Source organism: Toxorhynchites rutilus, chromosome 3 (genome assembly GCF_029784135.1).
Source record: "Toxorhynchites rutilus septentrionalis strain SRP chromosome 3, ASM2978413v1, whole genome shotgun sequence".
Classification (NCBI taxonomy): Eukaryota; Metazoa; Arthropoda; class Insecta; order Diptera; family Culicidae; genus Toxorhynchites; species Toxorhynchites rutilus.
The window spans coordinates 271,414,385-271,429,093 of record NC_073746.1 but is presented as its reverse complement, the minus strand read 5'-3'; the positions used below and the strand labels follow the sequence as shown (position 1 = coordinate 271,429,093).

General features: G+C 38.0%; 1 protein-coding gene across 2 annotated transcripts in view; it reads left to right on the top strand.

Moving 5' to 3' along the window:
- The window catches only part of LOC129776740 (uncharacterized), a 120,977-nt gene that overhangs the window by 64,899 nt on the left and 41,369 nt on the right, over positions 1-14,709 (top strand). For both annotated transcript variants that reach the window (XM_055782565.1, XM_055782564.1), the window contains exon 2: positions 190-272. In XM_055782565.1, the coding sequence (XP_055638540.1) occupies positions 190-272 (83 nt within the window). The remainder of the gene's footprint in view (positions 1-189; positions 273-14,709) is intronic.

The window sequence follows — 14,709 nt, the reverse complement described above, 5'->3', positions numbered from 1 at the left end:
TTTTGATCAGTGTTTTCTAGGGAATTTGAAACTTTACTGTCCAGTGACCGCTGATAATCTGATAGAATAGAGTCCTTGTGGCATATAAGTAATGTGAGCTGTTGTTTTCTTGTTCGGTGTGTTTCTCTTTCCGGTGATCTGCGGCCGACGGATTTTGTTGTGGCTGGTGGCTAACGGACGCCTCTGCAGCCGTCGGATTTCTCCAACGAGGACTTTATGACGAATCCCTCACTGGCCATGGATGCTTGCTTCACTGCGTTCGACAAAGATGGGTAAGTGTAGTTATTTTTCTTCTTTATTTCCTCGATGGACGGGGTGGATTTACAGTGATTACGAAACAGTGGTTCGATGCAATGCAATAAAACCAAACAAACCCCGTGTGGTGTTTCGCGAGTTGTTTGATCAAATAAGATGTACTCCAATGAGTGTTTGGTGGACGCATTCCCATCAGATTAAACTTGAGTTTAATTGTGTATAGTGAATTGGAACAGGCTGACATCAATATATTGCCTACAAAGCATGTACGGCTGTCATCACAAATCATCACTCATCCTTTTCTGCCAATGCTTGAACATAATATCTACATACCGTTCAAACGCCACTCCTAATTCGTTGTTATGTGTCCCCGACAGAAACCATAACAAATTTACGAACCCGTCGAAAATATACACGTTACGCATCTACAGCCTCTCCCTCGCAGTCGCATTTGGTGATGTGAATTGTATTCACATCGCAAACAGAAACTGCACAATTAGCACGCTTTAGCTCAAGATTCAAAGACTGCGTAACGTGATGGAAAATACCACCCGAAGTGAAATAACGGCGAGAACACATATATTTATGTTTGGGACAACAAGCTTTGTCGAACTGAATATCCTACTATGTTTAACATATCAAAACATACAGCATTTGTGTTTTTGTACCCAAAAAACATGTGTTGTCGTTAGCAGAGCCGGAAGATTTGTTATTTAATATTTTTATCTTGTTACAGGAGATTTGGGGTTTGTTACTTTCAAAAAACAAAACTACTTCAGAGCTGACAGAGTATGACACTGGATATTCAAATGCCGAGGGCATCATGACTTAGTGGCTATCCTAGACATCCTTAAGAGCAGGAGTGACCAATGTGTCGAATGCGTAACTACGCGATTCCGCGTAATCGAAATAAATTAGCAAGTGTACAAGTATGATTTGACGGATTTATAATATATGGTGAAAGTGGCATTATGTTGAAGTTGGCAACAGATGTATTTGAAAGGCGTGTACTTCACCTGCAGAATATAATACAGTCCATTCGATTGGAGTGTAAATAACCAATATTTTTGTCGCATTGAAAATGTCGAGATTTGTACAGGAAAACGTAATTTACGGTGAGTTTTATGGCACAATTAATAAGTTTGTACAGAGCTCTGGAGGAAAAACGACCGAAATGCGAGAATAGACACGACACTATAATTCAACAGCATGCTTATGTCAAACCACGTGTTATCATGAAAAAGTGAACTGGGAGGTTCGACCTCACCCGTTAAATTCCCCAGAAATTGTTTCCTCAGATTGCTACTTGTTCCGGTTCAAGGACTGGTTTGAACGCTCTGAAAAGGAGTCCCGATCTCATGAATGAATCATAAACTAGCTCGAAAATTGGAAATTGAGTCAAGGTTGGAACATACAAAGATGGGTCAAGTACAAGTCAAGTGTTCCAATGTTAGTTTTTTTTCAAACGTTTCGGTATTCCAGCAAATACTGAAAGTCGACCATTTTACCGTTTCAGTATCTTTGATTTATTTTTAAGAAAAACAAAAAAATTACTTTTGTTCCTAAATTGGTACTTTTAGGGTATGACATAAAAAAACCACTTCATGGGTTAATTAAAAACAAATAAAAAACAAATAATTAATAGTCGATATGACCCCCTTATGCCAAGATAACCTGACAACGCTTTGGCATATTCTCCACGAGTTTCCGGAGGTGTTGAGGGTCCAGCTCACCCCAAGCCTTTTTCAACGCTGCAACATAGTTTAGCTTGTTAGTAACGTCAGTTTTGTCCACATTGTTATCCAAAATCGCCCATAAATTCTCAGTCAGTAAAGTCAGGGTTTTGTGGTGGCCACATCGGTTGTGCCCTATTCACCCATTCACCCGAAACACATTTACCCGAATGATATTCACCCAGATGTAACAAATACTCGATTGCAGCATATACCCAAATGCATATTTACTCGAATGCAACATTTACCCGAATGCAACATTTACCTGAATGAAGAAGGGAAAAATCCGACAAATCAGTTTATGAGATCATGAATTCTGTGAATTTATTATTTCGTGATGAATTTTTTTCTGAGGTCAATGTAATGGGGGCGAAGTCCCTATTTAAGGAGGATAATGAACCGAGGCGGCCCCAAGCTGCCGAGGTGACGCAATCCGAGTCGGCCGCCGACCCGCCATCGAAAGCGGCGGCCTCTCGCAAGCAAACCTGTTTTTCACCGATTGCCCGGTTAGTGTGAAACATAGGAGATGATCCTTTAGTTAGACCGAGCGTTAAAAAGCGTCGGACGACCTTCGATTGCCTGGTGCATTACGTTTGCCCGGTTAATTTTTGCTTTGAGATATATTTTTCACATTTCAATGCAAAAATTTATCGGGAAAACGTAATGCACCAGGCGAACGGTATGTCGTCCGACGCTTTTGGTCGGTGGTTTGGTGTCCGACTCGGATTGCGTTGCCTCGAAAGCATGGAGCCACCTCGATTCCTTATCGACGCTAGATGGGAACTCCATCCCCATTACATCAAAATATCTTCATTTGATAATTACGAAAATTATTCCTCCTTTGACTTTGAGCTTCTCTGTCGGGTGGTGTTCAATTGATTTTAATTTATTATCAATATTATTAACAATTTTTTTAAATATTTCTTTCTATCTCATTCGGAATTGTTTACCATTCGGGTAAACGTTCTATCCATATAAATGGTATTCGAGTGACCGTGTTTCTCGTAAATGCTCTAGAATCTCGTTGTGTTATAATACTGTTCTTTATCTCCTTCCAGCGTATTATCTGTTTTTTTTTCTTTTTTAATTTTTTCACTTATTTCAATATTTTCAATATTTCTATGAATTTTATGTCGACTGCTTGAAACTGACAACTTTCTCCCACGTGTATGGCCTACGTGATCCAATTGGCTAGATGATGTTTATAATCGAATTTAAAAGTCCATCATTCATACATAATTATTAATTTTATTAATATATAAGTGAAACTATATATCTTTTTCATAACTTTGGAAAATATAGTGTGCAATGCCGCTTTTTCTCGTTTTTGCTCTACACATGCAATACACGAGTTATTAGATACTAGTCAATATATCATTTTAATAACGCTTATCAGGATCAAATATGAAAAAAAGCTTCTAATTTAATGTAGCTGTAAATATTACATTCGGGTATATGTCGTGTTCGGATATTTGTTGCATTCGAGTAAATGTGGCATTCGGGCCAAAGTTTATTCGGATAGATGTTCCATTCGGGTACCTGTTGCACTCGGGTATTTGTTACATTCGGGTTATTGGAATTCGGGTGAATGTCTTTCGGGTAGTTGTGGTTCGGGTAAATGTCTTTCGGGTAAATGTGACACAATCGTTATCACATCCATTCCTTCATTAATCTAGGGCATTGATGAGACTAAGATAAAATCGTGGGGCACGTCTGATTTTCATTATCCGCAGTTAGAGCATTCATCATATGCCTATCAAATGCAGTGTTAGTTCTACGGACAATGTGGACAGGGAAATTGCAATTTAGGCTCCGTCTTAGCTTTATTGAACATGAGCTTGGGTAGACTGTACAAATCGTAGTTGCTCTTCGTGATTGACCTGAACCAACCAAATTGCACAAAGAACACACAGAATGACGCTTGGGACTAGCAAATCATTCTCGTTATACAGTTTTCGGTGATTCGAGGTTTAAATGGTCAATAACGACACCGGCCACGTCCTTACAGTCACCAGGGGAAGGAAAGGAATGTTAGTATGATATTCGCCGCCCGAAGACCAGAAGAGTCGCCTCTATAGCGTGGTTCCCTAGCGTTTATCATGGGAGGGATTGTTGTTAGTGGGAAGAGGCAAGAATCAGGATTCACTGTGGTAAGTGATGTGATTATGTAAACGCGAACTATCGACTACTCGACGAAACGAAATTCTGAAAAACTTTCATTTCAATAATCTATTTATCGCGCGTATTTTTTTAACATACGAATCCCAACGACGGAGAGTTATCTCTCGGAAACCTACCTGAGAAAACTCCTCCAAACCCATTCGGATGGGTGATATATTTTGTTATTTATCATGCCTACTTTTTATCGATTATCAATCGCGAAGGCAGAAAGTTATTCTGGGAAACCTGACAAGGTAATCGAGAAAAATCCTTCAAAATAATCTGACCAGTGATATATTTCATATTCTATCATGCTTACTCTTTATAGATCTCCTATCGAAACGACGTAAAATTATACTTGGGAAACCTGACAAGGTAACCGAGAAAATTCCTTTAAAATTAATTGGACCAGTGATATGCGACGTTATATATCATGCCTACTCTTTATCGAATTCCAATCGCGACGGTAGAATATTATTCTTGGGAAACCTGACAAGGTGACCGAGAAAATTCTTCTATAATAACGACTTATAGAATTGAACAATAAAATATTTACAGAATTGAGTAGTTGAATAATTAGAGAATTCAACAGTATTTTATGGAAACCTAAAAAAAAAAAAAAAAAAAGACGGGTGGGTAATGTCGGGGACATAACCGGAGTGACGTAGGACTATACAAAGGGGACAGCTTTTGTTAAATATATATTTTAAATATATTGTTTTATTTTCTTCTCATACGTGAATACCTACCTATCTAATTGAAAAATGGATTAGTTTACTGTTTACTCTTTATGAATATGTTGATGGTTCTGAAAAAACCTTTGGTGTTGTGTTTTTGTTATCACTCGATATTCCCATCTTTTTCGGTTAAACCTTCCTGTTTAGCTATTGCGTTTGCCACTCGCCACAGCTTTCACAGTTGGAAAATTTCTTCCCATCCAGCTTGTGACATGTTGTTCAGTGAATTACATTTAATGCGACGTGCCGGAGAAACACTTTGCCACTCACTGAAACTAATTGTTGTCTTGATGAGCGCCGAACCGAATGTGTTCTGGTTCCGAATGCGGGTTTTCTTATCGTCGCGAGTAGCTTTGCCAGCCAACTCGATCACTTCGGCGACCGAAACTATATAACGCCGGCTAGGTGGACTGGTGCACTGGTACTAACGCGCTCGGCCTAGCTACCCTTGCGGGGAACTCCAGATCAACACGGTTCGAGCGGGATTTTGCCTTTCCCTTCACTTTTCCTCTATTACCATGTCCAGACATGGCTGCTTGGGTTGGTTTGTTGATGTGTTGTGATGCGAACCGATGTGGTGTACGGTTTGAATGAGAATGATCGTTACGGCAGCGGAGCGGGTATTTTTAAGCTGACTGGCTGGCTCGAGAATTACGCATGCGACCAATGTTTCGTTCATTTTTTTCTTTTTCCTTTCCAATCGTGCTTCATTCTATTTCGCTGCTGCTCTGGTTGCCCGTTTTGGTCGGTACGATTTGAGGAGCACAAAATGGACTAATCAAAAATGGGCACATAGTGCATTTTGACAATGCTAGATATTTCACAATTATTCAATTATTTATCTCAAGTAAAATGAAATGTTATTCGTTATGATAGATGCGTAGATATATTTCCTATCAATTGATGCAAAAACCTTTGCGATCTATTGAGAAATGCTCGAGTTATAGGCGTTCCAAATCTTGCATTTTTTCCTACTTGTTCAGTGCCTAGATTTCCATTTCACCCTCTATATCTTCCGGTTAGACGTAGTCCTACGTCAATTACTCGCCTCCTCTCGTCATATATTCGTATAAATTCAAGGCTACGGTGACAGTGGATACGGGCTCTTATGAAAACATGATTGTACAAATGAGGAAGAGAAACACACTCTGGCCTTCCGAAACGGACGAGTGCGAGCAAAGCGAGGGAAAGCAATGCATTCACACCAATACAATTGCATGCCGCTGCAATCCCACTGTACACGATTCGTATGGCCACACTCTCACACAGCCTTCCTTCATCGATGTGATACATTTGCCATAAAGTACATGCACTAAGATTCTGACTCAATAGAGAGACTACGAGAAAGAGAGTGTAAGAAAGTGAAAGTAAAAGTACTTAGCTTGCTGAATCATCGCGGTGATATCGTAAACACCCGCCTCATATTACGGTGTACATCGATCTTCTACCAGAGAATGCCTCCGCATTACACACACACACATGCGCCACAGCCCTGTGTTTTGGAGCACGAAATGGGCGCTTCGAAAAACATCACACACGAGGGAATTTCAGACGCTTTGTACAATTTATACAAATTCAACACATTTGGCATTTAACACACGGTTATTAAAACTTTTCTAACAAGATTAGAACTGTTTCGGAAACTTCATAATCGATGCCGAAATGCGGAAACGCTATACACGGAGCAAACGAGCAACACGTCCGTACTCGATCACAGATCATGCGAGCTTTAGGCTCCGTCTTAGCTTTATTGAGAATAAACAAGCGATTCGCGATTTCACAGCATTCATTTCATCAGTTATCGACCAGACGACATCGAGATTTTCCAAATGGTTTTTCTCAAGAGCGAGAGCTATGTTTAGTTTTCCAAATTCGCCTTTTCAAGACTAGAGACGAATGAACTGAGTAATTCTAAAATTCTAGAGTCTCTAAAATTCAAACCATAATCATCATTATTCAAGCCACGGTCTCACTCCAGATAGCAGATAACAGTTTTTCTCAATGCTGATGTCAGACACAGTTGTTTTGCTTGAGAATGGAAGACATTGGACACGGTGGTGCAGTTTCGTTCATTGTAGACAACACGCCGATTTCCATATCATCTGGTGGAGAGTGCTTCTGTATTTTTGCACCACATCATTCTGCATCTGTACTGGGGTGCAAGTTTAAAATATCGAAAACGGGTGCGCAGCGGTTGGGATACAAAGATTTGAGTGTCACGACAGTCACTTTTGAATTTTGGGTCTTATTCCCGCCTACACTTCACGGTGAAAACGAAATGAAGTTTATCAGCGATGACAACGGTACGGTGTCGTCATTTGGATACGGAATAAGTTTTTCATTAAAACTTATCATTATAATATAAAATTATCCTCATATACAATTTTTGTACGAGATTAGTAAAAACTAAGTTTTCCATTCACATTGAACACTAATTTGAAACGGAGAAGTTTATTTTCATTCATAATTTCCATTTTAAAGGTGTTCATTCTGCCTGAAACCCCATTACATATTATCTTTAACGCTTAACTAACTCGTAAAACGCAGTGTAACGAGGTGCCGTTCATTTCGTTTTTACCGTGATGTGCATACAAGAATAGGACGCGACGGTTTTCATACCGTTATGTGGAGATTGGTTGAGTATGCTGAATTATACGACTTTCTCAGCTCTTTCACCTCTAGCCTTAAAAAAGGCCTATTTCGAGAACGAATCCAAGCACTCGACCTCGTGAAAGGCCATTATTGAATACTTTTCCAATTGATCAATCAATTTTCGTGAATTCGAACCTGGATAAAAGTGACGCTGGAAATATAATTTTCCGTCGGAAATATAAATTTGCTAAAAGACACTGAAAAACTACTTGGTAATTCAGTGAGTTCAGTGTTTTAGTGTCGCTATAGAGAGCGAGCAATCTACAGTACATGTCAATTATGAGAGTTAATTTGAAAATCTACTCAAATTGGTGTTTGATGGCATCGCGAAATGTTCGCAAGGCTCTCTTAGCATTCATTTATCTTCCCATTTGAGTGCTACCAAATTGTTGTACTGAACAGTAAGAGTGGCCCCTCTGGAAAAAAGATTGAGTACCACTGCTCCAGATTAATGAAGGAAGGGGTGTGAGAACTTCTAACGGCTACTTTCCTAATTAATGTTCTAGCTGTTAGTATTTATCTGTATTATGATTATGTTTAATCACAATGAACTCGTTGAACTTAAAACTTTTTTTTGTTTTACTTACTTTATTCTGGTTTTTGCTCTACCAAAGCAATATACGAGTTTTTTTTATACCACTCAATGTACAAATGTGATAACGCTCATCAGCTTAACACACCTTCTAATCGAATATAGCTATAAATAGTACACTTGGGTAAAAGATCATTCATACATTGTGACACTATCCTCGAGCCAACCGCTAGTAATCGGTCACATGTTACTATTGCATATTAAAATAGATGTTAAGAAATATTTTCAAAATCTTGAACTCCCGGCCCCGTCAGGCCAGCGCCATATGAGCATTGATAAAAATATGTATATTTTGGAAAAAAAATGTAAGGGGTTGTATCTGCTCAACGACAAACGAGTACAAAAGTACTCAACACCAAAAAATACCACCGACTTGCATGTATTTGCGAAGCGGATTTCCACAGTTACATCGATTGTGAAGCCTGTGTCGGGGAAACCATAAATCGTGCCAATCAAAACTTGGCAGTTAGGGTCAAATAACGCTTGACATTTTACAGTTATTCAATTGTTCATCTCATGAAAAATAATATTTTATTAATTGTGATAGACGCGTAGAAATATTTCCTATCAATTGATGCAAACATCTTTCCGATCTGTTAAGAAATGTTCGAGTTGTAAGCATTGGGAAAAAAGGAAGTTATTCCAGTTTTCATGAATTCACACCGTTTAGAGATTAGCGAAATGTAATGTATAGCGTATCAAACAAATCTTAGAGAATTTCCGATTCGATTGGTAAGCAAATCATGAGAATTCGTTCACAGTGAAAATAGTTTTTAACGTTAACTTTATTTCATAAAAACGTGACTTGTTTTCTGATTTGGCACCCTTCCTGAAAGACGTAGTTCTATGTCAAAAAAAGATCATTTGGGTGTTCCATTTGGATACCTGTCGCAGGTCCTGGGCGGTTTCCAGTGTCCTACTAATATCCAATCTGCATTTTCAAATTTCCATCTTGACCTAGTGAAGACTCCCGGGGAAGACTGGTCAAGGGAAATTGCAATGAGATAATGCTCACTATTACAGTTCATTTCATAGGCATTCCTTAATACCTTCGAACAAAGTTGACAAAAATGAGACCAGTAGAAGAATGTGATCTGGTATGTTGACCATTATTTAAAATTTGAAGGGAGCTGATTTTGATCTGAAGTGAATTCTTCAATTAAAGCTCCTCTTTGGTCAGGGTATGTACTGCCCCAGGCATGGGAGCGAGCGTTAAGGTAACCCGTAATGATTAATGGGGAGGTGCCTTACTAGATTTTCTAGTTGACAACCAAGTATTGACAAATCAGCATTAGGCATTATGGAACGTATAGACTAACGACTGTTACTGCAATGGGGACTGAAAATGAACTCGCTGTCGACTGCAATGAAGTATCAATGTTAGGGTGTTCATGGGGGGTACCGGTTTTGACTGCAATTGCAACCTCGTTTGAAGAGTGGGTTGGTCCTTCTTTCAAGTGAATTATTATTGTTTTTATAAAATCAGAAGGATAACTATTGGCAACCATTGTTTCCTGGATGGATATAACAATGGGATTGAATTCCGAAAATAAAAACTGTAAGCCAGAAAGTCTACTTCTAAAACCTCTAACATCCCATTGGAGAGCTGGATTATTAAAATTTTTCGAATTAATATTTGTGTCAATTTAAAAAAAAATGATGTTGAGAGGGTCGGATGAATTGCTACCAGAAGTGGATGACTACAGCCTCTTTTTATGAAAAGTTTGGTCAATTTCCATATTCATTTAGCTGTTTCTTGATGAGATCTTTTATCGGTTGTTCTTTGTTGTTTTGTTTAATTTCAGGTGGATTTTTCATGTGATCTCTTGTCGGAGTCTTTTTGGATGGTTTTTGTCCGTTATCAATTGTAGTTATTTCGCAGCCCGTTTTCTGTATATATATAAATTGTGTGTTTTTCTGGTTGTTCCATTTCATTTCCGTTTTCATGTAGATTTTTTCTTTCATTTTCTATGTTCAATTCCGTTATGGATTCGTGTCAAAAAAATGGAACGATTTTTTAATTTAAATTTGGGATTATTTTGTTTGGACCTTCTATCCCTCGGTTTTTAAGATCAAGTTTTTTTTGTAATTCACCATCAGCTTGGTGTTGATGGTTTGGCTTTGTTGCGCTACTCCATAGGTAGTTTTACTACCTTTTTTAATTTTTCCGCGCATCTCAGGAAAAAAAGTTGGTTTGTCGCATATGGTATTCTGGTCTATTTTGTGCGCCAGAAGTACTACAAAGCTGTCCTTTTTTGGTATTTAAGGTCCGGTTGCCACTTTGGGACAACCGAAATTTGAATATCTTGGTGGAACAGTTCTCTCAACACTTAATATTAGGCTTATTATTATTAGTAGGTGGATCCTGTGGCTCATAACTATACTGTGCATTTCACCCTCGACATCTTCACGGATAGATACAGTTCAGGAAACGAAAATTTTAAAATGTTGCGAAGCAACAGAAGGAACGGAGTTCGGTTTTTTTTTGTATTTTTGTTAATGTTGGGATGACTTTCCAATCGTCATCTTTTTTTCTTTATCTTTTCATCTCGCAAATTTGTTTTGTCGGAGGAAGTCTAGAACTATGCGATCACACTTCAAGGTTTTGTCAAACAGAACATAGACACAGTACACAGATTCATTTGTTCTATGACACGTCATTGAAGGATTTTGGAAATACATCCAGTTTTCTCTGCATTTTTGTTGATGTTGAGTTGACTTTCTAAGAAGCATCGTCATTTGATTTTGTTTTCACATCGCACGTGAATCAGGATCCAATACAATAAATAACATTTTACGTAACAACGAAAAGCGGCCCGCTTCGTTATTTTCGAACATAATTCCGTCTGGAGAGGAAATACGGTGAACTGGCGACATCATCATGCTACAATGACGATACATTCGCCTGATATTCCTGCCAATTTACTAATGTGTCAATAACGAAAGATAGATAATCAAATTTCAACTGCGTCATGGTGCGAGCCACAAAAAAGAGTTGTATTAACACATGCGAATTCGAGCTGAGTTGGGCACGATAAAAAAAAGGTTCTCATTTTTCAGTGCTTCAGTAAATCAGTCTTAGAAATGACACCATGACGGTGTTTTGAATGTTTACATAATCTTCAAGCAATTCTGTTATTAAAAAATATTCCGTCCTTCTATTAAATTCGTGCAATGGATTTATTCGTGTAGAATCTCACTAATTGAGAGTCATTTCCACAGCTCCGGAAATAGTGATATTTATGGTTTCTCTAACAAAGAGGAGCGTGACGTATCTGGATTATGCTAGGAATCCATTAAGCTACCCGAACGACCCTGGCTGATTATTGAAAATTATCGATTTATCCTTTCAACTCCGTCGCAACCATCGCCATCATCAATGGAAAAAACGACCCGAAACCGTTCTCTCGGCGATATTCGTAAATGCAATTTTCAGAGAAAAGAGATACATAGGGAAACATTTAAACAATTGAACAATCCCTGCTGCTGTGATACTATTACTGGTTAATTTAGCAGCCAACCTCGAACGTCGTAATGCTAGCTGCCGCGAGATGAAGGTCACGGACAACGACGAAAACCCACTAAAAGCGGAGCTCTTGCGGCTCTTTTATATTCTTGCAGCGGAAGGATTCGACTTTTTATGGGCGATAAATTTTACCCAGTTACTCACGGTAATAATCACTACCGGTGAAGTGCATTATGCGTCAAGACTTATGGACCCGTGGCTTCACCTTGTGTGCTTTATTAAAGAGCTGCTACGATTTTTTAGTGGGTGGCAATTTGATAGTTTTATTTTTTGTAGTTTCGTAGCATTTCGTAGTTTTGTTTGCAGTTCTTTTCTTATTTTTTTTTGTTTCTTAATTTGCTTACCCATTCTCGCTCTTCAGTCGCACTCTTTTCAATATTATATTTATCATTTTCCGTTTTCAATTACATCATGTATTACGATGAAATCCTCATGCTCCGTTGCATTTAGTGTTAAACTCGAGAGTGGAACTTATTCTGCTATGTGTTTGGCTCCTTCAACACAGATTTTTTTTTAACTTGTATGCCGCATGCAGGTATTTATACACTTTTTTATTCTTTCTTCCGAATTTTGGTTTGTTTTAATCTGTCTAATCATTCATTCTTCTACTCTGTCTAGTGTTGCAAAATTGCATGACCAACATTGCCACACAATGATAATCATTAAAACCTTCTTGGCGATTTTGTTTATGATTGTTAAAATTTGATTAGATAATTAACACTTTACCAACCGGCCGTCGATTATTCGACTTTTGCTCCACAGCGCTTACCGACCGGTTGTCGATTAATCGACTTTCGATCTTTCTGTTAGATTTGGTTAGGTTAGGCTGATAAGTAGCAAGCAGCAAGCATTTCGTATTCTTTATTCAGATAATCGGTGCTTTTCTCAAAACTTTAGCTTTAGCAAACACTTAGTAGTGTTTCGGACGATCTGCGGCTGAATGGGCGGTGAAAAGGGCATACTATGTTCGAACCGCTACCGGTCGGTAAAGTGTTAAACATGGTTGATGTTTCGATGGTACTACACACCGTTCCATAACTGAAGAACCATTATTTGTTTGAAGTTTCTAGAGATATATAAGAGCTTAGTTGAAATGTCGAGTGCGAAATGGTGAGTTGTAGTAACTACCTTCGATTATAAGACTAGCTCCATAACTTTTATTGTTTTGTTCAGACGTGAAACATTATACAATAAAATAAAAATACCTCAATATAAATGTTTATATAAATACCTCTCAAGCCGATCATTCCATTCGACACCTTTATCATCTTGATAAACATTTGCCGAGTATTATGTTACGTTACGAAGAACGGAATAAACTAAGTCATTTTGGGTAAATTGTGAATTGAAATTGAAACCAATACAATTAATCATGCTTTCTTGTTCATTTCAAGGTTTTCCGGAGAGAAGCTTTCACTCTTCTTAGATTTATTTTGGTTTTCATTGCACATGATAATCGCAGAAATGAATCTGGCATTTTATCTGTTTATGAGAAACCCCTCAAGATGGCCCTGACATTTCGCAGGACCTGTCACAGGATACAGCCGTTTACCGTTACGCTGGGTAATTGATCGTGATGGCCTTTATGATGCAATTTTCTGAAGCAGCTAATGGATCGGCGATAATTGAAAAGATATAAATAGTTGCGTTAAAAATAAGGGAAAAAATTTACGTTGTCGTTGGTGCAGTATTTTATTTGCGGATAATTTAATATTATTATAATGTAAGGGTGCCGACAAATTTGATTGGGGGGTTGCGGCAAATTCGCGAGAGTAATATTCGTGAGTGCGTCAGTGGTTGATAATGTTTTAAATTTATTCAGCTTATTTATCAATGAAGTTATTATCTGCTATTTTGGTGTCTTGGAATCAAAAAAATATATTTAGCTTATCACATTTATTACATAGATAACTGATTGTGTTTATGGAATAGTATAGCCTTGTATAATTTAATGTATATGATCTGAGCTGTGGAAGTACAGAGGATTGCTAGAGAATATAAAATTATTGTGCCATTTAAAATGTAAAATATGAATATAAATAACCTGCCTATGATAAAAGTCCCATGGATGACGCACTACTTTTGATTCGCTCTGCTCATGTTGGTGGTGGCTATAATGTTTGAATCGTTAGCGTTGCACATAGCATAATGGGCGCTCCGGATTCGATTTCTGTTCTGGCCGCAATTTTTTTCAGCCGAAAAATAGTGTTTCCGACTTGTACGGGTGTATACGGATCATGCTTGTCATTTTGAAACATTCCAGATGTTTTATTCGGTAGCCGAATTCCAACAATGTACTAATCAGAAAGAAGCGAGGAGAACTAATTTGAAGCGACAAAGTTTCCTTGAAGAAATTTACTGAAAATAAAAAAAAATATTGGTCTTAATAATACAATGACGAATATCGACGAATTACTTTTGCTTATATGAAGCCAACCTATACTATAATTTATAATGCCTTCAAATCTGATCTGCACTGTCCAGATCAGATTCCAAGTCAATCTTATATGATTTTAAATATTTAATATTCCTTCTTCCGATTCCTTCTAAAAAGTCGGTTGAATTAAAGTTTATAGTGCATCTACTATTCGTACGATCACTCCTCATGAGTTCTTGACAAGGTTTTGATTTGGTAAACATGCCGACCAGTCCAAAATTTAAAGCCCATATTCATTGAACCATGCCTTGACTTTCCGGATTTTATGAATGGTGGCTCTGACCATTGATGGAAATCGATAGCTCAGGAATTTACACTATGATTTTGGAAAAATACCGGTTGGATTACTTCAACTGTAGAATAAAAGCACTTGTCATATTTTAACACAACTGAATTTATTTCGCGATGCTTCACGTTTGGAAATTTGATTCGGAATGAAGGTTTTCATGATCGCTTTTTGCTCCTTTCTTTATGCTGTCCATCGGTATGTGTTCGGGATGTGCTGCTTGTGTTGGTGTCATACACCACACACTGCGTTTCGATAGGAAGGGAGTGGCTTGAAGGATTGGAAAGGATTGGAATCGTGGAAATTAAACTGCTTTATGGAATACTTGCTC